The sequence below is a fragment of the Blennius ocellaris genome (genome assembly GCF_963422515.1).
Source record: "Blennius ocellaris genome assembly, chromosome: 15".
NCBI lineage: Eukaryota > Metazoa > Chordata > Actinopteri > Blenniiformes > Blenniidae > Blennius > Blennius ocellaris.
The window spans coordinates 9049396-9072191 of record NC_137664.1 but is presented as its reverse complement, the minus strand read 5'-3'; the positions used below and the strand labels follow the sequence as shown (position 1 = coordinate 9072191).

At 41.1% G+C, this 22796-nt stretch overlaps 2 protein-coding genes across 10 annotated transcripts in view; one reads left to right on the top strand and one right to left on the bottom strand.

Annotated features, from left to right (window-relative positions):
• The first annotated feature begins 564 nt into the window (after positions 1-564).
• alpk2 (alpha-kinase 2) lies at positions 565-10049 on the top strand. Of its 2 annotated transcripts, XM_080510350.1 has the most exons (11): positions 565-1595; positions 1686-2395; positions 3607-5113; positions 5203-5350; positions 6472-6599; positions 6694-6738; positions 6826-7124; positions 7816-7904; positions 7986-8203; positions 8292-8340; positions 8682-10049. In XM_080510350.1, the coding sequence occupies exons 1-11, from the start codon at positions 599-601 to the stop codon at positions 8920-8922; spliced, it is 4431 nt and encodes a 1476-aa protein (XP_080366476.1). In that variant the 5' UTR covers positions 565-598; the 3' UTR covers positions 8923-10049. The 2 variants fall into 2 exon arrangements, with proteins under 2 accessions (XP_080366476.1, XP_080366475.1); XM_080510349.1 differs by having other exon boundaries at positions 565-2395.
• A 3551-nt stretch (positions 10050-13600) lies between these two features.
• nedd4l (NEDD4 like E3 ubiquitin protein ligase) overlaps positions 13601-22796 on the bottom strand; it is a 50823-nt gene continuing 41627 nt past the window's right edge. For all 8 annotated transcript variants that reach the window (XM_080510085.1, XM_080510086.1, XM_080510079.1 and 5 more), the window contains 11 exons: positions 21443-21672; positions 20043-20164; positions 19849-19919; positions 19562-19657; positions 19396-19469; positions 19202-19262; positions 18941-19000; positions 18162-18269; positions 17413-17509; positions 16429-16501; positions 13601-15550 (listed from right to left, as the gene is read on the bottom strand). In XM_080510085.1, the coding sequence (XP_080366211.1) occupies positions 15448-15550; positions 16429-16501; positions 17413-17509; positions 18162-18269; positions 18941-19000; positions 19202-19262; positions 19396-19469; positions 19562-19657; positions 19849-19919; positions 20043-20164; positions 21443-21672 (1095 nt within the window). In that variant the 3' untranslated portion in view covers positions 13601-15447. The remainder of the gene's footprint in view (positions 15551-16428; positions 16502-17412; positions 17510-18161; positions 18270-18940; positions 19001-19201; positions 19263-19395; positions 19470-19561; positions 19658-19848; positions 19920-20042; positions 20165-21442; positions 21673-22796) is intronic.

Genomic DNA, 22796 nt, shown 5'->3' with positions numbered 1-22796 from the left:
AGGAGCCATGTAAGACAATAACAACAACAAAGTATAATCTTAAACTGGCAACGATATTAAATTGCAAACCCATCAAACGACAGTGAAAGCCTTACGGATAAGTCTTCCGCATTAAAGCCCGAAAAAGAAACATCATTTTGTCCCCAATCACAATTTAAGAATGACAATCCTTCCAGAGCTTATTTGAGAGTATTGGGCAGGAACTTTTTTTTCCAACAGCACAACCACCACAGCAGGAGTTGTTATGAGCAACAAATGCCAATCAGGAAGGTTTCCTGTTGTTCAGGCATGTGAAGTGTCTTTAAAAGTCCTCAAAATAGACTACAAATGAGCAATGTCCTGCAGTTTAGATAAACATGTCACACAAAGTGACAGCTAGAGGGAGATAGTGGGCTTTACTTTAAACACATGCAGCAAGGACCTGCAAACCAAGTTTCACTTGAAGTTGTGATTTAATTGTGAATGTTTGTGTTTTCTACTTATTTTCATGCATCACTTTGCAGGTATTTAATCCATCATAAGGATTGGCTGGGGAATTTTTTCCCCCCAAAATGAGAGAAATGAGGGAAGAAAATCCAGAGAGACTGACATCTGTTTTATGCTTGAAAGCCCACAACCTCATCTAGGAGTCCTCATGGATCGGCCACTGCTTTGTACAGAGGGTCAAAGACAGACGCCTCCACCGATCACAGACGGTCAAACTGACCTTCATTTGCAGAGTTCAACAGAGAACCCATGGTCTGCACCTGAACCACAAGCAGAGTGTGCATCCGAACACTCGGACTCCGCCAAAAAATCCCAGCTAAACGTTCGCAAATGCCTCCCTCAGGAGAACAGCACCAACTCGGAGGCTTTGACGTCCTCATGGTGCGACTATGATTTATCACAGTGTTTACCCGTTCTCTCGGAGACATCAAAGGATGACGACTTCAGGGTTCGCTGCTGTTTCGGCTCATCAGAATCTACTTTACCCCTTTTACCTCAGCTCTCTCGGGATCTTTTTTCACGCAATTCTCAAACTTTCTCAGAGTTTTATGTGGAGAATAATACATCTCACACACAGAAAAATAGTAGTTCTGAATATTCTGAGGGTCTGATAGACTCATTCACCGCTGCGGCTTTGTCCAGCCACAACTTCAGCGCTGACAAAAGTCAAGCTGCTTCTTTAGCAAGGTCATTACCACCTCATTCAGATAGTTTAGACAGTGATACAGCCGTAGCAGCATCACTATCAGAGCTTTATATATTTGAAAGTGACATACAAGATTTCATCCTGAGCCCGGAGGAGATTGAATGTCCTGAATACCATCCATTAGTACAAACACAAGAGAGAGGTTTTAACCATGAGTCTGATACACATGTACTCAGGCGTGATTCATTAGACATTGTGACACGGTGTCATCACGGCTCAAGCGAGGAATGCGATACAGAGATCAATGAGTCAGGGCTAAAGCCACCTGCTACACAGGCCCGGGAGGCAGGATCGTTATCAGGAAATGATGCACAGCAAGGTAAAGCAGAAGGTTTGACCCCACAATCACGGTCCAATGATAGCCCGGTTGAGCTGTGGCTGGACGCATGCCAGTACCTGGCTGGTGAGGATACTGAAAATCGAGACGTTTCCAACGAGACAAACCACACCATGATGCAATCGGGGTTCTCAGCTGACTTATCTTTTCTCCCAGGGGGGACACAAGTGTCAGATTGCGATCCCGATGGGAGCGATGGGATTGGCTGGTCCAGCGACACCAGGGGTTGGGGGCCACGGGTTGAGAGGTGGTCATCAGTGGACAGCTGGGCCAGTGCACTCTCAGACTGGACAGGGATCATCGAGGCTCCGCCAGAAGACTTCACAGCTGCCTTCGCAGAGATCGGAGCTGAGATAGATGCTCTGACGCAGGCGTTGGCTGAAGTGACTACTCCCAGTGACCAAAAGGGACAGCACCTCAAAACAACAGAGCCGGCACAACCACAGTCGGCTATGGGTGTTCAGGATCAGCTACTTAAGAAGCAGAACATCCCACAGAGCTCTCTTCATTCAAGTCAAAGCTGTCTTTTATGTCTCGAAGCTCCAGGATTTGAACTCTGTGACAGAAGCAGCTCCCAGAGTGAAGAATCTTTGTGTGACTCAACACAAGAAGAAAAGCACCCAGAGGAATCAGAAAGCTCTCCTCACACTACCTCCAAGCACTCATTCATGGGGTCATCCGATGTCACAGTGGGGTGCCTCGGAGGATACGGCATTGATTTACCCGGCTCTACGTTCTATGGGGATTTGGATGTTTCTCAGTTTGAAGGGTATGTCACATCTTTGGAGAGAGACATCTTTATCAGCAAGAGAGATCCAGTCACTCTGAACATAACGGAGGATACAGATTTGGACTCTCCAGCAAAGGTAAGACTGCTTATTATTATGGTATTGTGACTATGGTTTGATTTGAAGAAGCATTACATATAAGGGAATGTTTGTTGCTTTGTCCTACTATAGCTTATATTGTAATAAAAACCAACGTAAGGGGAAAATTGAGTTTGATTGAAAAAGACTGGACTTGATGTTTTCCGACCAAATTTAAGTTTGGTATTGTCCTGTGTCTTTACTTGCCAAAGCAACATCACATCTCACACACACACTGTTCTATCGTAACTTGTGGTGGAAAATATTCACCTTTCACACAACAGGAAAAAAAAGCAGTCACCTTTCGAACACTAGCCAACAGACTAATCCATCATGTGCTTTGGAAACATACAACGCTAAAAGACATTCCCGCTCTTGTCCTTGTCAGTGTTGTCATACCTTTAATGCTGACAGCCTGCCAGCTGATGCACCGAATCCAAAATCTGTGTATGTCACCCACACGTGAGACTTACAAGTATTATCGGCTTGCTTTGGATTGAAGCCATGAACTGTGCAGCCAAGGACTTTCATAGATGTTTGATTCTATATTATTGGATAAGTCCTTTGGCTCGCATGTCAAAGGCAGACAGCTGTGTGTGTGTGTTGGCTGAACAAAACTGGAGTGCCTTAGAGGCAAAAAAAACTTCAGATGGGTCAGAAATGGCATCTAATAATAGCGAAGAGTTTGATGATAATAGCATACATCCACGAAGTGTCAGGGTGGAGGGCTGAGAGGAGCGCACAGCTGAGGATTGAAACACGACCCTCCACTTACTCTCTTTCTCTTACCCTTTAACACACCCACAACAAGTCCTTTAAAAACCCACCCCCAGGTCCTGACGCTTAGAAGGCTGCTTTTGATTGGTTTACATGTGTACAGCATAGCCGGAGCCCCGGGCTGCAACAGTGACACTGAGGGGTTCACTTGCCTATAGGACATATGGACTGGTGGATGGGATATAGGAACATGGTGTTTCATAAACGTCTCGTTTGTGGCTTCATAGAAAGGTATGTGTGGATTAGAAATTGTTGAAAGACCTGAAGTGACTGTGATAATGTACGATGACTTTTGAAGCAGTATTTAGACAACATCTTTTTAAGGTATGCATTCTAACCCCTAGAACGAGAAGTAAATAAATATGTCAGTCAGATAAGTGCAGCATTTCTTCATATTAACTGTATTTTTGGTGTTTGTCCTATCTCACTATCAGACCTTTGGAGATGGACTGTGTGAAGTGACAGATGACTGCGGTATCCCCCAGCTGGACTGGAGTTGTTGTCTAGCTGAGGTCAATAAGGAGGAAAACCAACCTGCAGCAGGTCCCGAGTTCTTCCCCGCACACTCTCCAACAGGCTCACGTGTGCCAGGTGTGGACTCACAACCTGGCCAGCACATTAATGTCTACACACACTTGCCATTTGACACTTTGCCAAACCTTGATGGAGCCTGTCAGGTGGGGCCACAGTGGGGGAGTCCTAAGTTTATTATGCCCTTGGCCCCGCTGAGTATCGGCTCCTCCCTCGTGTGTCGAGCAAGCAGCAGTTTGGAAGGAGATCAGTCTTTTGCAAAAAGGCAGCTCAATGACAGAGGCCTCAGTTGTGAGTTGTTACGACGGTGCACTGTCGCGCCAGCCTCAGATGGAATTACTGGAAAACCATCCCAGGAAAGTGAGAAGTTGATTCATCAAAAGGAAAATAGAGCATGCGCTGCTGGGAAATGTTCACCAGAGGTGGAAACAGGTACGAGTGATGCTACAGATGCTTTCCTTACTGCAGAAAAAACTATATTCCAGGAGATTACTGACTACAACAGACAACTTGATAACCTAATTGTAGAACCTGGGGATCATCTATTCATCTCAAGGAAGAACCGCGTTGCATGCATCACTTTAAATTTGAATGACCCGTTTACATACAGGGCTGCAACACCAATTCCTATAACTGTACAGACCGAGAATCAGAAAACAACTGAAAACATGCCTCATAAAACTCACAAGGGCTCTGCCGAGAACAGATCGCGTTCCAAAAAGGACAGATCAACTGGACATCATCACGGTGCACAAGCTTCTAAAAAGCAAGACATTGTATCTCACCTCAGTTCCACACAGCAGACCTGCAAAAAGCATGAAACACATCCTGCTCCTGCAGAAAATCACAACAGTGAGAACACAGCGGCCGGGCTTGAAGTCAAGGAGGATAAACTGCTGATTGACACTGATGTTTTGAATGAGAAAAGTACAACCAAGATACATGGCAAGAAGAAAAAGAAACATGGTCAGTCTGCAGTACCAGGCGTGAGTCTCGGGGAGCCATTGATTGAGGTGGAAAATGGAGCAAAACCAAAGACTGCGAAAGGCAGAATTGACCTTACCGAGGCCAAACCGGATGTCAAAGCTCAAAAAGACAGAGATCAGTCAGACAGTGCCGATAAAAAGGCCGAGTCAGAGGTTAAAGTATCCCAGGGAGAGGCCAAACTTCCTCAACACACTGACCACAAAGACCACCAGCCCAAGAAATTCACCAGTCCCCTCAAAGATGACGCCATCAAAAGGCGACGTCTATCAGAGGACAAGTTTGCGAAGATCTTGAGCGCTTTGGAGTCCAAACTACCTGGAACGTCAGCGAAGGCAAAGGTAGATGAGCCCAAAGCCGAGGTCGCAGCAAATCGCAGGAAGGCGTACAGTGAAGTGGTCAAACAGAAAATCCCACCAAAGGAAGGTAAGGAAAGATACTAACAAAGAAGCTGCATTCAACCTGTTCTTCTGATAATATCGCGTAATCATTGACTTCCATCTCCATGAATTCAGAACTCAAGGTGGTGCAACCGATCCAGGCAGTGTCTGTTAGCGGCGACCCTCAGAGTCTGTGCTTGTGGTGTCAGTTTGCTGCCGTCTTCTCCGACTACACTGTGACCTGGAGCAGAGAGGGCGCTGTCCTCGTCGAGCTCAAGAGAAGGTATTTAGTTTCATTTTACCAGATTTTGTTTTACATGATTGTTGTAAAATCCCATACGCGACCTTTCCACGAAGTGCGAGACCACCTACCTTTCTGACACAGAGCCTTTGCTAATGGTATGCATCTCTAACTAAAGTACAACTGTGACCTTTAATGTAACTTCAATTTTGACTGAAGTGAGCAACCAAAACCAACAAGCCATAGAGAGTCTGGTGACTTTGTCAGTTCCTATTAAAAATAAGAGGAAAGGAACAAGCAAGCAGCAACATGGAGAAACTGAAACCAGGAAATATCCGCATTTGGTTAACTGCAAATTAAACGCTAAGAGACAACGTGAGACATGGGCAACACTTTTCATAAATCTTAAATAAAGCAACAATGTTTCAGCAAATCAGTACTAAGAGACACAAATCAAGAGTCAGTGATTTAAAAAAAACAGACAACCAAAAATGTCAAACTTGAATAAAGGATTAAACTTGACAATAATGGGTTACTGATTGATTACTTTCATTAAATCAGTAACAGTTAAAATAACCACATTTTCAGTGGGTTCCTTACACTTCTACATGAAAACATTTGAACAGCTTCTGGATTCCTCCATTCTGTCTACTGAGCCAAATGGCTACTATTAATCTGAACTCCTGTTTCCTGGAGGAGAATCTAACTGAGCCCCCTTGACAGCAACATTAAAGATTTCTAATGTAACATTACTCATGATCGTGGAGCCACAATACCTGTGTTGAAAAAGGTAAAAATGTTTACTGCTACTGTTAACATGTTGACATCTTAACTCTGCATTGCAGACCCCTGTATGTTTACAAAAACACGAGACTATTGAGAGGCTCAAGAGTGAGTTAGCCAAGGCTGAATTTCTCTTGTTTCACTATATAAGTGAGAACTGTCTCACCTGAAACTCGTGATCTCACTTTATAGTTATTCATTGGACCATGCAATTAGAAAATTGTTTAGTGAAATGTCTTATTTCAAAAGATACATGAAAGAAGGACATATTGAGCAGCACTTGACACCAACTTTCTTTTTCCACTTTAAACTTCCACGGAACATTTAAAAAAAAAATTTAATTTCACCCTAATGTTATGATTGTGTGTCTCTGGCTGAAGCGCAGGGGACGAGAGCAGAGTGTCAGTGACCATCAACAATGCTTCTCACAAAAATCTTGGCAAGTACCAGTGTCGTCTCAGCACAGTGCATGGGTCAGTCACCCTGGATTATGTGCTCACATACGAAGGTAAGAAAAATAAAGAAAGGCAAACGTGAAGAAGGGCTACCATCCCGAATAACAAGAATAAAAAAGTTCATCTCGTGTTTTTGTCTCTTGGCAGTGCTCAGTGAGATCGTCATCCCTCTATCTCCAAAGATCATTTCAAGTGAGTTTTTTAGTCCAAAACAGATTTTGTATCTCTCCACACATGAGCTTAAAGAGAATAACTCAATCTATATTTTACCTTTCCCAGCCGCTCCAGTGGAGCTGGTCAGTGAAGAGGAAGAGGCCCAGTTCTCCAAACTGATGTTCAAGGAGGACTTCCTGTCCGACCAGTACTTTGGAGAGAACAAACCAATCAGCATCCTCACTGAAAAGGCCCACTTTGGGGAAGGGATGCACCGGCGGGCTTTCCGGACCAAGCTGCACGGGGGCCAGATTCCCCTGTTAGTGCAAGGACATCCCTGTGTGCTCAAAGTGCACAACGCCATCACCTACGGGACCAAAAACAACGAGGAGCTCATTCAGAAGAATTTCACTTTGGCTGTGGAGGTGAGAGCATCACAGTTAGGTTGTTGTACGCTCCGACATGGGTTCAGAGTTGACGATATGGAAATGACAACACTCTTTGTACATTTGTAAACATTTGAGCACAAAATGTTGAGTTTTCTCGGTTCGAATAGAATTTACTGAAGTATTAATGTAACTCATGGAAATGTGTACAGTTAAAAGTAAAGTAACATCCCATAGTGCAACCTGCACATTGATATCGAGATTACTTCCTATATACTTGTTAATTATAGTTTGTTGTTTTTTTTACATCTCCTGGTTGGCCTTGCAACATATATAATTCTTGAAATTGAGAATTTATTACACTGACAGAACTGCAAACCAAAAATCTACATTTAGGAGACGCATAAAAGATTGCGCTGCAGTCATCGAACAGCCTGACTCGGATTGTTTGTGAACATTACTCGAAATGCTAAAATGCCTCATTTTTTTATTTGCCTTGTAAACATATTGAAATATATTGCCCCCCCCCAAAAACGTTTCTGATGGACAGAATCTACTGGAAGAGACGTATCATGTATCATGAAGTTACGGTGGTTCGTTGGGCTTCTCTTGAGTAAAAATAGAAAGCAATACTGATGACTCATCGAAGCTTCACTGATGCACAATTATCCATTATTGGTGTGTTGTAGGAATAATTCGTAAGTGATGTGATCATCTCAATGCTCTGCAGGAGTGTCACGTCCAGAACACGGCCCGGCAATACATCAAAGCGTACACCACGGCGGCTCAGTCCATCGAGGCCTTCGGGGACGTCCCAGAGTGAGTCACACCTTCAAGACGCTGCTACTGAACTCCACATTCCCGCCTTTTATCCCTGACACTGTCTCATGCACTCACCAGGATCATTCCCATCTACCTGATCCACCGGCCTTCCAACGACATCCCCTACGCCACGCTGGAGGAGGAGCTGATCGGAGACTTTGTGAAGTACTCGGTCAAGGACGGCAAGGAGATCAACCTGATGAGACGCGACTCGGAGGCCGGGCAGAAGTGCTGTGCTTTCCAGCACTGGGTCTACCAGAAGACCGAGGGCAACCTGCTGGTCACTGACATGCAAGGTCAGCAAAACAAAGAAAACCCAGGCCTGATGGTGATGGAATTAAAGTATCATCTTTACTGTGTTGACGCCTCAATTTTGTTTTTCAGGAGTGGGTATGAGGCTTACTGACGTGGGTATAGCCACCTGTAAGAAGGGGTAAGTATTTATTTGGACGCCAACAACACACCAATCAGCCATAACATTATGACCATAGGTGACAGCATGTGGGCAATTTGTCCTTAAAGTAGAAGTTTTAGAAGCAAAAAAATTGCAAATTTGAGTATTTTTGACAAGAGCCCTGTCGGGATGGTTGGATCATCGTTAAAACTACAGTTCTTGTGGGGTGTTTCCATTCTGCTGAGCATCAATCCAAATTTCTGAAGACAAACAGCTGTAATTCAAACTGCTGCAAAATCTGTTGTGTCTGATTGGTCTAAATGTAAACTTCTGATTTACCCTAAGTACTATATCAATGGGTTTGTTTTTTTACTTTTCAGATACAAAGGATTCAAAGGAAACTGTGCCACCTCCTTCATCGACCAGTTCAAAGCTTTGCATCAGTGTAATTTCTACTGTGAGCTCCTGGAACTGAAATCCCTTCAGCCGAAGCCTAAAAAACTCGCAGCTGCCCTGAAACCCAGACCCCAGCCTTCTGCTGCACCCAAAAAGAAAACATTTGGGCCGACTTTGAAGGTCAAGTCAGAAAAGGGGGACAATGTTGGGCGAAAGGATTTGTGATGAAATCCATCACGGCGACTGTTTCTGCTTTCTCTGGACTTCATAATGACTCATTAAGTGACTCTTACAACTGTGGATTTTCCCTTCTCTCCATCTCGTGTTAACTATTTAAGAAATGTTCATTGTGTTGGCGTATTGTATTTCTTATATCATGTGATATCATGTTATGTGACAGGTTTTGGAAAAACTGATTGTTTTAACGTGACTTGAAAACGATGAGTGTGTCTACAGTATTGAACTGTGATGTCTTAGATGGCCTGAATGAGTTTCTTTACAGATGTTTTCTTGTTTTTCTACTTCTGATGTTTTCAGACTAATGGTTCATTAAATTAATGGACCGGTTGATTAATTATTAAGAGGAAATGTCCTTGAAGTAGTTTGTATGAGAGGATTTTGTTTGTTTGTTTGACGTGAGAGATGACAAAGGTTGTTGTTTTTTTTGATGAAGACATATTAAGTTTGTTATTATTTTATTACATTTGCTAAGCTAGTGATGCTACTGTTTCACGATGAGCTCATGTTTATAATTTGGAAATCAGATGAAGTCATTTGTATAATTCAGCTCATGTGATTGATGTCTTTGAAAGTATTTAATGAGAATGTGAAGGTTTCTTAATTTGTGAATATAGTGTCAGAGACATTTGAGTTTGTGGCTTTGTTTTTCATCTGCGCAGCGCCGTTTAATGGAGCGTCCGCCGTTTCCTGGGCGCAGAGTGGGAGTGAAGCCAATATTCACTCATTAACCTGACATCAAAACCTGACGTGATCGCCAGGTTATTCCAGCTATTCAGCAGTCGAAATAATAGACCTCTCTGTCCTGCTCTCACGTTGCCTCTCTAAATCCCCGACCCACATTGTCGACATTGCTGCACGAGGTGTTCAGTGTATGAGCAAAGTGTTGATTTGTGTTCGGGCTGACTGCATCTGCTTCTGGATGGATCCACGTTGATTTAATAACCAAATGTGGCAGATTGTACGGCACATAGAATTCTTTGATTGAGGACCATCATGTATAATCACATATTTTAATAATGGCTTGGGAGTAAAGTTCATAGCAACACACAAACATAAATGGTTTATTCACGACAAAAAAACAAATTGTGCAGTAATACAAGTTTTGGAGTTGTTGAAGTTTCCTGTTTTACATGATTCAAAGAGTCACCTGACTTTTGCTTGGAAACGAGTGATTTATTTTGAGCTGTACTCATACAGGTGAAGATCGTCGACAGAAAATTAGCACCTCGAATACAAAAGTAAGCGGGTCACACTTCGAGGTGCAACATTACGCATGATGTGTCATCACAGCCATCTATTTCCATCACTGCCTCTGCTTCACCGGTAGAACACAGTGAGGAGAGGTAGGAAAGATCATAAAAAAAAACCAATACAAACCACGAGAAAAATCGCAAATGCATTGAGGTCATTTTCACACTGGAGCTATTTAGTGTGATAATGGCGTTTGATACACAGGAAACAAACACCATTGTCACACTCCACAGCTCTGGAGGACACAGGTTCTGTAGACGTGCAGGTCACGAGGTCGGTGGTCGGGCGACCTGGAGAAAAAGCTGAGAGGGAAGTGTAGTTTAGCCACGAGGGTGAAATTAAAGCAAAGAGAATCAAACACACGTGTGGAGAAAACCAACTGCAAGTTGAGCTGTTTCAGTTTAATTTCAACTAACCAAAAGATAAAAACACAGAGATAAAATAGCAGCAAGTAAATACTAAAGGATTAGCTGACGTGTCCAAAGTCCACTGGTCGTTTTTCTGCTGATTGTGAGGAAGAGTGCAGCTGTGTGCTTTACTGTGTGTTTGAACAAAGAAAGTTTTCTTCTTTTTTTTTTTTTTAACAAAAAACAGCTATATATTCTAAATTTCTTTGTACATAATCAATTTGGCCTCATGCAATCTAAAATAGACTATAAGTTGCACTACTCTCAATAGATCTTGTTTCGCTTTTATAGTTATTACATAATATGTGTGAGCTGTAAAAACCTTTTGCAGGATTTAAAGACAATCCAACATGTTGGTTTTTTTTCAAAAATGAAGATAAATTAAAATAATACTCAGGATGTCAGATCTGATGAAGAATGCAACAAACTCACCTTGGAGCTCGAGTCTTGTCCCTGACTGGTGAATTCATTCATTCATGCATGCAGCCTCCTGCTCTGTCTTCCTCCATGTCGGTGTAAGTCCATCCTGCAGGTTCACCATGAGATCCGCGGAGCATTTAGTTCTGCTGCTGCCCCGTCCAAGTCTTTATGTAGACAGCAGAGTTTGGACAAACAGCCAGTTGCACATTAGTGATAAGCTACAGAGGAAGTATTGATCGACCCTGACCACAAGGTAGTGGGGGTGAATGAAGTGTGGAGGAGGGGTAGACTAAAGAAAAAAAAAAAAAAAAAAGTTAAAATCCCCACTGAGATGAATGCAGGTGATGTGATCTGACCAAAGAAAGGTACACGTCATAGGATTGCATTTTGATGGAGATGAAATGGTGAAAAGCCACCAAAACCTGTGGAAAGTGAATGAAGTTTCAAATATTCAGATTTTTCCTTTAAAAAAAAAAAAAACTTTAAATAATTGTAATACTATAAATATAAAACCATAGCTGCCCCCCTAAAATCCATTCTCGCAGTTACTTAGGGCCACTCGGGGGCCCAGGTGGAGTAAGCTGAAATAATAGAACGGCACGTATCTTGAACTGTGAACCAGAAACAGACATTAATAGAAATTACAGAGGTCATTTGGGCTTTAAAGTAAGTTTGGCTTTGTTTCTTTGGATTACAAACTAATTTTCATAACTATTATTGCAGATTTGGAGATATTTTCAAGGTCACAGCATTACATGTCTGTGAAACTCGTTTATTTTTCCAGTTTGCTCAGGTTTTTTTTTTTTTACTTAAACCTGCTTGTCCACGTTTCATTCAGGTCAACTGCTGTGATGCAACTGATGGACAGTCCACTGTGTGCATGTGCGTGTGTGTGTCAGACCTCTGCTCTCCATTCTTGAAATGTTAATATTTATGTTTAAAGGCAGAAGCACAGGTTGATTCTTATTCTCTTGATTTATGCTTTTTTTTGTTGTTTTTTTTGAGCCAGTCGAATGTTTTAGTTGGTAGTTTTAGACACAGAGCTCGCTCTGGGTTTGTTTGTGACCAGATTGAGGGTAGGAGGGCTTGATAAAGTGTCCCCGGACTGGCAGGGTGGCTTTTATTTGCTCGTCCTTGGAGCTGATAACTCTTAGATTGCTTGTGTGAATGAACTGAGGTCCCTTCACCACACCACGTGCACACGTTCACCAAAAAGACCGACAAAGAAAGAGTCCTAAAGTCTATTTTATTTATCATGATAGTAGAGTCACCTATCTGAAAGATCATTTGACATGTGAATAAAGCGTTGAGGTTGGTAAAACTTGAAGAATTTATCAGTCTTTCTTTTTTTTTAAATGATTATAAAAGACAGCTGTAATCTGAAATATCCACAAGGGATTATAATAACTTTTAGTTTCATTGTAAATAGAAGTTGTGTCGAAAAAAAGTGTTGAAACATTAAAAGTCATCACGTCATATGTCTTTGAAAAGCTTTCTTGTCTTTACAAATAAATGCGGGTTTTGTGGGGTAAAGTTTGTTACATAATGAAGAATTAAGGTTTCATTTTTAAACACACAATCTTCATGACATTTAAGATAAAAGTAAGTTAAATTCTATGCTTCATATACACTGAATTTAATTTGATTAAGAATTTCTCACTGACCACTCAGAGACAAGACAACATGTATTCAGGTCTGCTGTGGAGAGACCAGGTTGTATTTCATTTGTTAAATGAGTGTAAGTGTTGTATTTATATATACTTTCCACAGATTTCGGACTGTGAAAAACATGCAGGGGAACATTCAAACTCCCCACAGAAAGGCACTGACCCAGTCTGAACTGTATTCTCTCTGAGGTGAAAGTGCTAACCAGTAGACCACCGCGAGGCGGTTTTTCATATTTCAACTCAAACTGACCATGATACAAGTTGAACCACGATCTGCATCATCGCTGATGATTTCACTGGTGTATTCACTGATATAGTATCATAATAATACACAATATATTCATATACAACATGAATTGTAATACATTTGTTTGCACATTATAGCACATGCATGATCATGTAATTGCCGTCAATAAAGATTAAAAATGTGTGCTTTTGTATTCGAGTACATTTCTTGCAGAACTTGCATGTTTTTACTTATGCACTTATACCTTAGTTTAATCAGTATACTTTCCCTTACAGGAAAAACCTTTTACACACATATTTACTTCTAACCTGGCTACTATAGCCATCTCTGTAAATTCCCAATCTGAAGCCACCAGTTAACCAAACTGGCATGGTGTGTTTGGATTATTGTAAAAAAAAGTCATTTTCTGACAAAGAATGTTAATCGACAACTAAATTCACTATACTTGATATTAGCCCATCAAACTCAAACGTTCCTGTATCGAGGCAACAGTTCTTTCCAGTGTTTAACTTGTGCAGTCATCAGATTTATTATAGAAGAGCTAATTAAGATCTTTTTCCAGCATTTTTAATCACATGCTTCTTCTGATTCTGTTAAATCCGGATGAATTCAAACAAACGGTTCGAGAAGTTTCATTTTTATTCGACTGAAGTTAGATGAACCACAAAGAGTTGCAGGTGGTGGTGGAATACTTTAACCCCAAAAAAAGTATATTTCCTCTCATTGATTTAAAAAAAAAAAGAAAAAGAAAAGCCTCTTTAAGAAGAAAAAAAAAAGGACAAAAAAAAAAAAGAGTAATCTGTTGTGAATCGGTTGGAGTGATGGGATCACAGGAGGGAAGAAACACAAAGGGAGGAAATAATGAGGACAACAGAAGAGATCAAAACACAGAGTACTGAAGAATATAAAGTTTCAGCTTCAGTTCTATCAACTTTTTCTATCTTAGCAGCAGCCCAGATTTACAGACTATTTATATTGCACCAAGTACGTGCTCTGAATGAAAACAACAAATAAAAAGAATCACATTCAAGTAAATGACAAAAGACATACGACAGGCGACATGACCTCAGTGATCTATAAAGTGCCCTTTAGGTTCAATGGTGTTAGAAAAAGGAGAGTGAGAGAGAAACAAGAACATAAAAAAAAAAAGAAAAGAAAAAAAAAGAAAAGAGGAACACATTTTCCTTTCTTTGTAAGAAACGTGCTGCTTTATATTTAGTGGCAATCACAGCTTTTCTCTCAGACACCCGCACTCACACAGCTTCATTTTAGCGTTGTTGATCAGTAATACTTCTGTTAAATGTAATACATACATACATATATTTATATATCATCAAAGAACTTAAAATGTCTTTTTTTTTTCCCAAGAACAATTTACAGCATTATGAACAGCAACAGGCATGAGAATATTAATATAATCATGACATCTCAGAGAAACTAACCCCACGTTTAGTTTTTTTTTTTTGTCATTCCCCGACCTCCGGACCCAAACACACGTCCAAATTAACATGTCGTCAAAGCAAACACAAGATACAGTTTCATGCTGCTTTCAAAGCACTACAATGTAAAAAAAAACGTTTTTTTTCTCCAATACATTTGCTATCACAGTAACAAATGATAAGGATTAGTCATTTCTCAGACTAGCCAAATTTGCACTTCACACACCATGTCATATATAGTTGTCAAAATAGTAAAGGACATTGTTCATCAGTACAAATACACTGAGAGTACTTTCCTGCAAGAATTTTACCATAAAAAGTCATCGTTGGGGGGTTCAGTTCATCCCCCTCAGTCTTGGATCCTTACCAGTGGCTAAAAAAACCCCCAAAGAAAAACGAAGACTATATTCTACAAAAGGCTGCAGTGGCGATTTCTGATCACGCCACGCAGACAAGGCTCTAGTGTGGCCCATTTCCTGAAATGTGATTGGCTAGCATTCCTAAGGTAATCTGGTGTTGGTCGAAGTAATTGATAGAGTTGTGATCGTAGTGCCATTTGCAGTTTCTCAGAGAAATAGTGCATGTAGGAGCCAGATTAAGGCTATGCTAAGACCCCCCCCCCCACCCACCACTACCACCACCACCCAACTTCCCTCAGTGGAGGGGGCTTGAATACTGTGCTAACGTGTACGAAAAGGAAATGTTGAAATGCATTGGTGTCTTCCAGCACTGTAGATTTTCACAGGACAGAGGGGGGGGGGGGAGAAACAGTGGATCAGCTCCCATCATTCATCACTCATCACTCATGCCTGTGGTTAATAAGATTTCAGCATTCGAAGCAGTCCTCTCCTGCCCCAGCACCTTCGGAGGAGTGGCCCGCCACACTGTAAAGATATAAAGACGTAGGCATATCGGCTTGACGAGTCGCTGTACAGTCTTCAAGCCACCGCACCGTGGAGAGCGGCTCAGTCCGGCGTTACAGTACAACATGCTTGCACAGAACTGCTACGGCAGCTGGTTCGACGTCCCCGTGGCTCTTCGGTGTTTCGCCGATATTTGGGCCGAGAGCCGCCGGCTTTTTAGTCGACCCCCTCGAAGCCCTGTGCGTTCTCCACAGCCATGAGAAGCTTCTCCCGCAGGTCCTCAAATGACTCGTAAGTGGGCAGATCCAAGCGGTTGAAACTGAAGAGGAAGACGTGATGACATCAAATGAGCAAAAGTCTCAAGATGTTGAAGGAATTTAACCATAGAAGGTCTCTGCAGGTTATATGTGATCTTTATTCTTTTCTCAGAAACTTCCAGTCAAACATTTGGCCGCTATTTCTGTTTTTGCAAAATATTTGATTTTCATTTGTTACTTCAAATATGAATTGCTTTCAGCACACACATTGTCAGATAGAACCTGTTATCAAAATAACCAAATAAGTAACTGGACACCTAATAAATTGTAATATATAGAGAGAAATTGGCTATTTTGAAATGATATCATGATAAAAACAAAGATATTTAATAGTAAACAATTTTACTTTAGACTGTCTCAGATGCCAAACATCATCTATATATCTTAAGTCTTCATTTATATGTAGCATCATAAAGAATTTAGCCTTTAACATTTTGAATCAGGAAATGTAAACGAATCAAGTTCATTTGACTGGAACAAATCCTAGAAGTAGAACACATAGAGTGGCGCTGAGGCTTTTCTTCTCCACATTGAACCCGTCCAAAGGGAAAAGCGTGCAGCCACTGTGGTCTGGTAGAGGCTGGTCAGCACTGAGATTAGACTGTAAATCCTTCCCACTCTGCTGTTATGACTTCTTCATGTGTAAAGGATTTGAAGTAGATCGTCTCAAAACGACTCCATCAGGTTGAACGATAATAGCTTTTATATTCCCCTCATGTGTTTTACAGCAGCGATAACTCGCTAACTTTACCAAGTGAAACCAGTTTGTGCGGCCGTGTGTGTGTGTGTGTGTGTGTGTGTGTGTGTGTGTGTGTGTGTGTGTGTGTGTGTGTGTGTGTGTGTGTGTGTGTGTGTGTGTGTGTGTGTGTGTGTGTCATACCATGTGTGAGCTCTTGGCAACTTGTCTGGTGTTCCCCACTGCTCGATGGTGAACAGCTGAGGACCATTAGAGCCTGGCACAAAGAAGAAACAACAACGTATGACGCCTTTGTTGGCAAGATGCAGACATGCATGTATTACAGCACAAATCCAACTTCCTGGTTAGTGTACAAGATCAGTGGAATATTCCCGCGGTATTCCTGCGCTGGGATGTACACATAACTGGGCATTAAATGCAGTTTTTAAGGCATTTTTTTTGTCAAAATAGAGGTTAAAAGCAAGAGCGACAAAATGCTTCCTAAAAGTAAAGATGTTAATAGTTGATTTTTAATCACTTGGCATAATGGAAAGGAGAGAAAGCAGTCGTTAGAATGACCATCATCAGCATCTAAAGCAGTGTCAATTCTTTCAAATCAACTTGCGAACAGGTTTTGAAGAAAAACTTTTAATAACTAAGATCCTGGAAGATTGACCTTCATCAAGATAATGAAGGTAAGACCAGTCAAGCACAGATGGTCTTCAGTCTGTTCATGTAATCCCAAACAGACTCCTTGGGGTTATGATCAGGACTCAGATGGGAAGAAATTCCAGGAATCTTAATTTTTCTTTATACAATAATCCATAATCTGATTAGCTTTATGTTTGCAGAGTCAATCTGTAACCAATCAGCTGAGTTGCATCATGACAGAGTGCTTATGTTTAGAATTTTGTTGAAATGCTACATGTCTCAAAAACAAAAAGCTCGAAGCAAAAAAACTGATACAAAGACAAAATACCAATCAAAAGATGAATATTTCTCATAAATTCAAACAATTATCTCTCTGTATGCTTGGAACACAAATGTTCATGTTCGCTCTGAAAAAAAGCCGACAGAACAGGAACATTTTGGAATTGTTTGTAACTTGTTCAATGAAATTTGGGCCACGTGGATGGAAGATAAAAAAAATGGAAAAGAAACATGCAGGTACTTCAAGAGGGGCCGTACCGTAGAGCTCTGCAAAGCCATTCATGGGCACTCGAGATGTTCCCGTCACAAACTGCAGCAGTCGGATTCTCTTTTCAGCATCCATGAGCAGGACCACCTGATGAGGGGGGGGGAATTTAGCTCTCAGTGACAAACCGCTGAAAACCAAGACAACAAGATCCAAGCAGGGACCAAAAACCTTTAATCCTATTCATTTAAATGGCTACTGTACCGTTACCTGGTGTAAAGACACAATAAAAGACAAATTACATACAATTTTGGATTTGAGCCCGTGTGGGTTCTTTGATTACTACCTCCGAGGGGTTTTGTGGTTATTTTTGGTTGAGGTTAGTGAAGTCTATATATAAACAACATTACAGAGTAGTGGTTTTTCAAATAATTTCAACCAGAAGCTGCAATGCGCCACTTCGTCTAATCTGATGACATGACACAGTGGCACCGTGTGTGTAAACAAGAATTCATGCACAGATGAAGTCTTGTGTGTGTTGGCTGTCTGGGTGTATTTGATGTGCGTTTCGTTAATGCTCCAGAGGGAAGACTGACGATAACGAGAGCCGGTGCCACTTTAGGCTCTTTCATCAGAGCAAACAGGCCTGTTCTTCCAAACAGACTTTGATCTTCAAAAAAAAAAAAGAAAAAGGCCGGATTGTGGGGGGGGGTCGACACACATGACTGGAACTGGAGCTCTTGTGAAATCTCCAGCGAACGAATGACTGATAAAGTCGTTCTGAGTCTCCATATGAACCTACCTTCCAGAACCACTGTATGACGGGGTGGTTGGGACAGTAGCCGTTCTTGTAAACTGTGTGTTGCCTCCAGTCATTGACGTCAACGTCACCCAGACCACACATCAGCAACTTCACAGGAAAAGAAGTAGAAGAAAAAAAACCAACGCTTTAAAACCAGCATTTCAAGAGTTTTCCATCAAGAGTGGAACTCAAAACTTTTCAGTGAATATGCTTATTAAATGAGTAAAAGAACTTTCCAATTCAATCTGGCTCCTTTTACTAAATCCTTCTTTATAGAGCACTTTCAATTGCAGGCTGGTACAATTTAACCTTGCATATACCTTTAACAAACTTTTATAGAATATAGACGCATTCAGCTTAAACTCTAATAATTACCAGAAATGTAGGGATATTAAGGTCATACTAATCAGCTCAATCATTTTAGGTTCTTGTCATTTCAGATTTTGTTTCCACAAATTTGTCACATTAGAACCAGATGCCCTTTTCCAACCTGGAAACTAGATTTAAAACATTTACCATTATGTTCCTCAACCTCAGCACACTAGTAAAATATGTGAAAGAACATGATGGTGTTAATGTGAATACGGCAAGGGCCCTGGTGTTCGATTAGGAGTTAGGACTATATTGTGTAGAGCATGCATGATCCGTTTGTGTCTCTCTGTGTTTCACTCAGCCAGTATTTACTATCTGTCAGGAAGGCTGTTGTCAGCTGGGATCAACTCCCACCACCCAGCTTTGATAAAACCAGCATAAAGAATGAATAAACAGGGTATGCATACCTCCAGCTCATTTTCATCAAAGATCTTGATCAGATCTATAAGAATGAGCTCTGTGAAACCCTAAAAACAAAAACAAACAAAAAAAAACCCCAGAAAGGTTAGATATACAATTCTCACCATGAATACAAAAACATGCTATTGGGTATAACAATGAATAAGGGATAAATACAGATTAATTTAACTAAAAGCTTCAGATACACCAGCTCAAAGTCTGTGATGACACTGCCCCCCAGTGGAAGCTGTAATACTGCACGTACTCACCTCCAAGAAGGCGTTCATCTGCTTCTGGACCCGATTAACAAACCTCCACTGAATGACCAAACTGACAGAAAAAACATTATTGAGATAAAAATCTTACTAAATGATTTAGCAATATAATTTGAATCATGCAGTTGTGGAGTAATCATGCTTTAACATGTTTATGAATTAAAAGAAGCAATGAGAAACATAATTACTCTATGTATTCTTTCTTGTTGTCATTCGTGACCACCATGTCTGATCCACTGGGCTTCAGGTCAACCTGGTACGTCTGAGGGAAACAAAACAAAATCAAATCAACTTTAATATCTACTTGAAACAGCGATCGCTCGAAATGACTGTCCTTGTTCCAAACCAACACACCTGTCCAAAGTTGTCCTCGTCTATACAGAACCTCAGGTCCAGCTCTGTGGGATCGTTCTCTAGGATCCACTTCAGCGAGTTGTAGTATTCACTGTCCTGTAGGGACAAAAATCACATTTAAACCAATTAGGTCCCTTTAATTTTCATTTGTCAGATTGTCAGGTTTCATTCTTGGCACCGTCAAGTGTTCCTGAATACAGAACTGTTTGCAGATTATTGTTGATTTAAAAAAAACAACAACATGTATTACTTGAAAATCAGCAGTGAAAGTATTATTCAGTTCTTACCACAGACTCCATGTCTTTAAGAGAGATCTGTTTCCCCAACATCATCTTGTAGAACGGTCGAATAAAAAAACCTTAGAAACAGCACATAGATAGTGTGCATGTGAACAAACAGCCGGATTAAAACAACGATGTTATAATTAAAAACAAGCCACCATTGTAACACCATGGAGAGCTTCCTACACTGGATAGCTTACCATCCAGGAGTTTCCCATGAAAAACGGCCATTCCCGCCACACGTCCGATAAACTTGAAGTAGGAAAGGTGATCCTCGTTGCACAGGCCAGAGTTGGGATTGATTTGCAAAGTGTAGTTGTCCCTGTATGGACACAATAACCACACAATTAAACAGATGTTTGTCTGTAATGATCAGATCAGACAGTAATGGAAAAAAAATTACAAAATGAGTCCTCTAATGTCTCCCTGTCAAAAGACACAGATACAAACTGTAATTTTTGGTCAGAATGTGACAAAGCAAGCTGAAGTTTTCTAGTCTGTCATTACGAAAAACAAAAAACCTGTGTCAACAGAATAACTTTGCTCCTGCACTGTGGATATTCGTCTGAACGAGAGCATGAAGGAGTGAGCGAGTCGCTGCTGTCGTATAGAGAGTAGCCAGGCATCAGCACAGACCAAGTGGGCTGCAAGAGATGTAAATGTGCAGAGAATGCAGCTGTAATACAAAAAAAACCAAAAAACTTTGCTTTGTGTTTTGCATTCTGACTGCTGTGTCAGATGAATATAAATGTATCAGATTCATAATGAGGATGCCTCTCTTGTTTGAGTAATCTCACTCTTGCACATACATCAAGTCTATGTGTCTCTATTTCCCTGCATTATGGCAGACAAATCAACAGCAGGCAAAAAGCAATGGTGCCCAGATGTATGAAAACTTTTATTTTCTTCCAAGTCCTTTTTGAAAAAATGTAAGTAACACTTGTAAATTCTAGATTTATTTTCACCAACAGAAATCATGAAGGTGATTGCTGAGCATCTGTACTTCATTTAAACAGAATTTACTTTCTGCTGTTAAAAGTCTTAAGAGTCTCCATGATGAACGACTTCATATTTGTTCAATCTTTTACGGTGGATCGTTTGAATCACTCCCTTCGGTTTTTCGTTAAGCTTTCATTGTTTATTTCTTTGTCTTTTCAACAGCGCTGTGCGGCAGTACTGAAAGCTGAAGAGAATCAAGTCATCGTGTATTGATGATGGTGCCAAGAAAAGGAAGAAAACACATGACAATTTCATTATCTCGGTGGGTACCGTATGTGGGAAATGTTTGCTTCAGGATGGCCCTTTGAATGAGAGGAAAAGTCAATCAAAGTAAAAGGAAACTTTCACAAGTCCCACGGGACAAAAACAAGGCAGAGCTGTGTCTTACTGCACTCTGTGGAAAAAGCTAATCAAATAAATGAGCAGAGGAGGATGTATCCATGACTCAGAATACAACGCTTGGTTCCTTAACTGCTTCGGCTTTGCGTAACACTACTTCCTTATGCCACGTCCTGTTCACAGTCTCGAGGGGTTCGAGCCCTCTTTTCAATCAGAAGCAGCACTGGGAGTTTCAAAGCAAGCACAAAGAAAACAACCTTACGTGGCAGAGTATTCGAACAGGCCGTAGTAAGGGTTGAACATCTCCTTAGACAAAAGGAAGAACCACTCTCTGGCCACGCCACCGTAGTCCAGGCCTTTCTCCGACTCGAACTCGATCCATAGCCGTGCCTTCAGAACGTCCGGCCTCTTTAGGGACATGATGCGACGGTACGACTCTTCGAAGATGTTGTTTCTGTGGAGCTTCATCTCGAATCGGTTGGGAATGTCGGCCTGAAAAAGATCACAAAGTTAAAGTTTGCAACAAGATCCACGTTGGAAATGAAACACGGATGCGCTTTAATTCTCCTGTGAAGGTTGTAACGGCAACATGAACAGATATCCACAGGTATAAGACTAAATATCTGACTTTTGCATCCCATAAAGGACTCTTTAAAAACAGTATTAGTAGATTGTGTTGCCTGCAGCCCGGAACTAGATAAAGCGGTACAGAAGATAGCTGAATTAATTATATACGAACTGTCTTGACACATGTGCATCCACTGAGATCAATACAAAGCTGGGAGAATGAAAGCCTTGGCTTGATGCCAAATACGGACGAGCTGAAATGAGTAAATGTTCCTTTTTGAGCTGTTTGTTGGTTGTTTCAGTTCTTTCTACTCCATTTTTTTTTTTTTATTATTATTATATTTCTCTCATCTTGAAACATCTGATTTATCAACGAAATCGTTAACAAAAGAAAATCCCAGTTCTTTTAAAACCCATTTTCCAGAAATGGTCTAATGTTGAACTCAAAGAGTGATGCTGGCTTCTCCATAACAACGGCAGGAGGCTTCAAATAAAAAGGCAGAAGACAATGGATCCACAGAAACCTGACCGAGCCACTCAGACACAAGATAATGAACAGAAATCCCACCGACAGGGATGAACAAGCCTTTCAATGCATCTCTAATGCTTTGGATGCCAGCGAGGACGACGGGCTATAGGAGGAGAAGGCAGAACTGCCACATGAGAGCAACGATAGCTGGAGCAAAACAAAAGAGGCAGGAGGCTGGTGCAAGAAGCAGGCCGAGGAAAGTAAAGACGCAAGATATGGAACAATGAAACATCTGAGGAGCTCGATAAGAGTTAAACTGTTAAGGATGTGTACCACTACTAATATACATTTCTTTTTAAATGTTAACATCACCTGGGTTTTTATTGTTGTCATTTCAGTATTAAAATCCACGTATTACTAAAAACAATCAATCAATCAAAAACAAAAATCTCAAAAGGGATTTGGGGGCAGGACATGTTTTTATTTAGAACCATGTGCTTTCGTTGATCACATTTCCTAATCATGTCCTAAACATAGCCAGCTCAGAACGGAACAAATAATGGTTGTCGATGGCTGACAA

Excerpts from the sequence above, each read along its gene's own strand:
- alpk2 (XM_080510349.1), top strand. The coding sequence starts at position 599 with ATGCTTGAAAGCCCACAACCTCATCTAGGAGTCCTCATGGATCGGCCA. Across the intron at positions 5,114-5,202 it reads GAAAATCCCACCAAAGGAAG|AACTCAAGGTGGTGCAACCG; the intron begins GTAAGGAAAGAT and ends CCATGAATTCAG. Across the intron at positions 8,341-8,681 it reads ATAGCCACCTGTAAGAAGGG|ATACAAAGGATTCAAAGGAA; the intron begins GTAAGTATTTAT and ends TTTACTTTTCAG.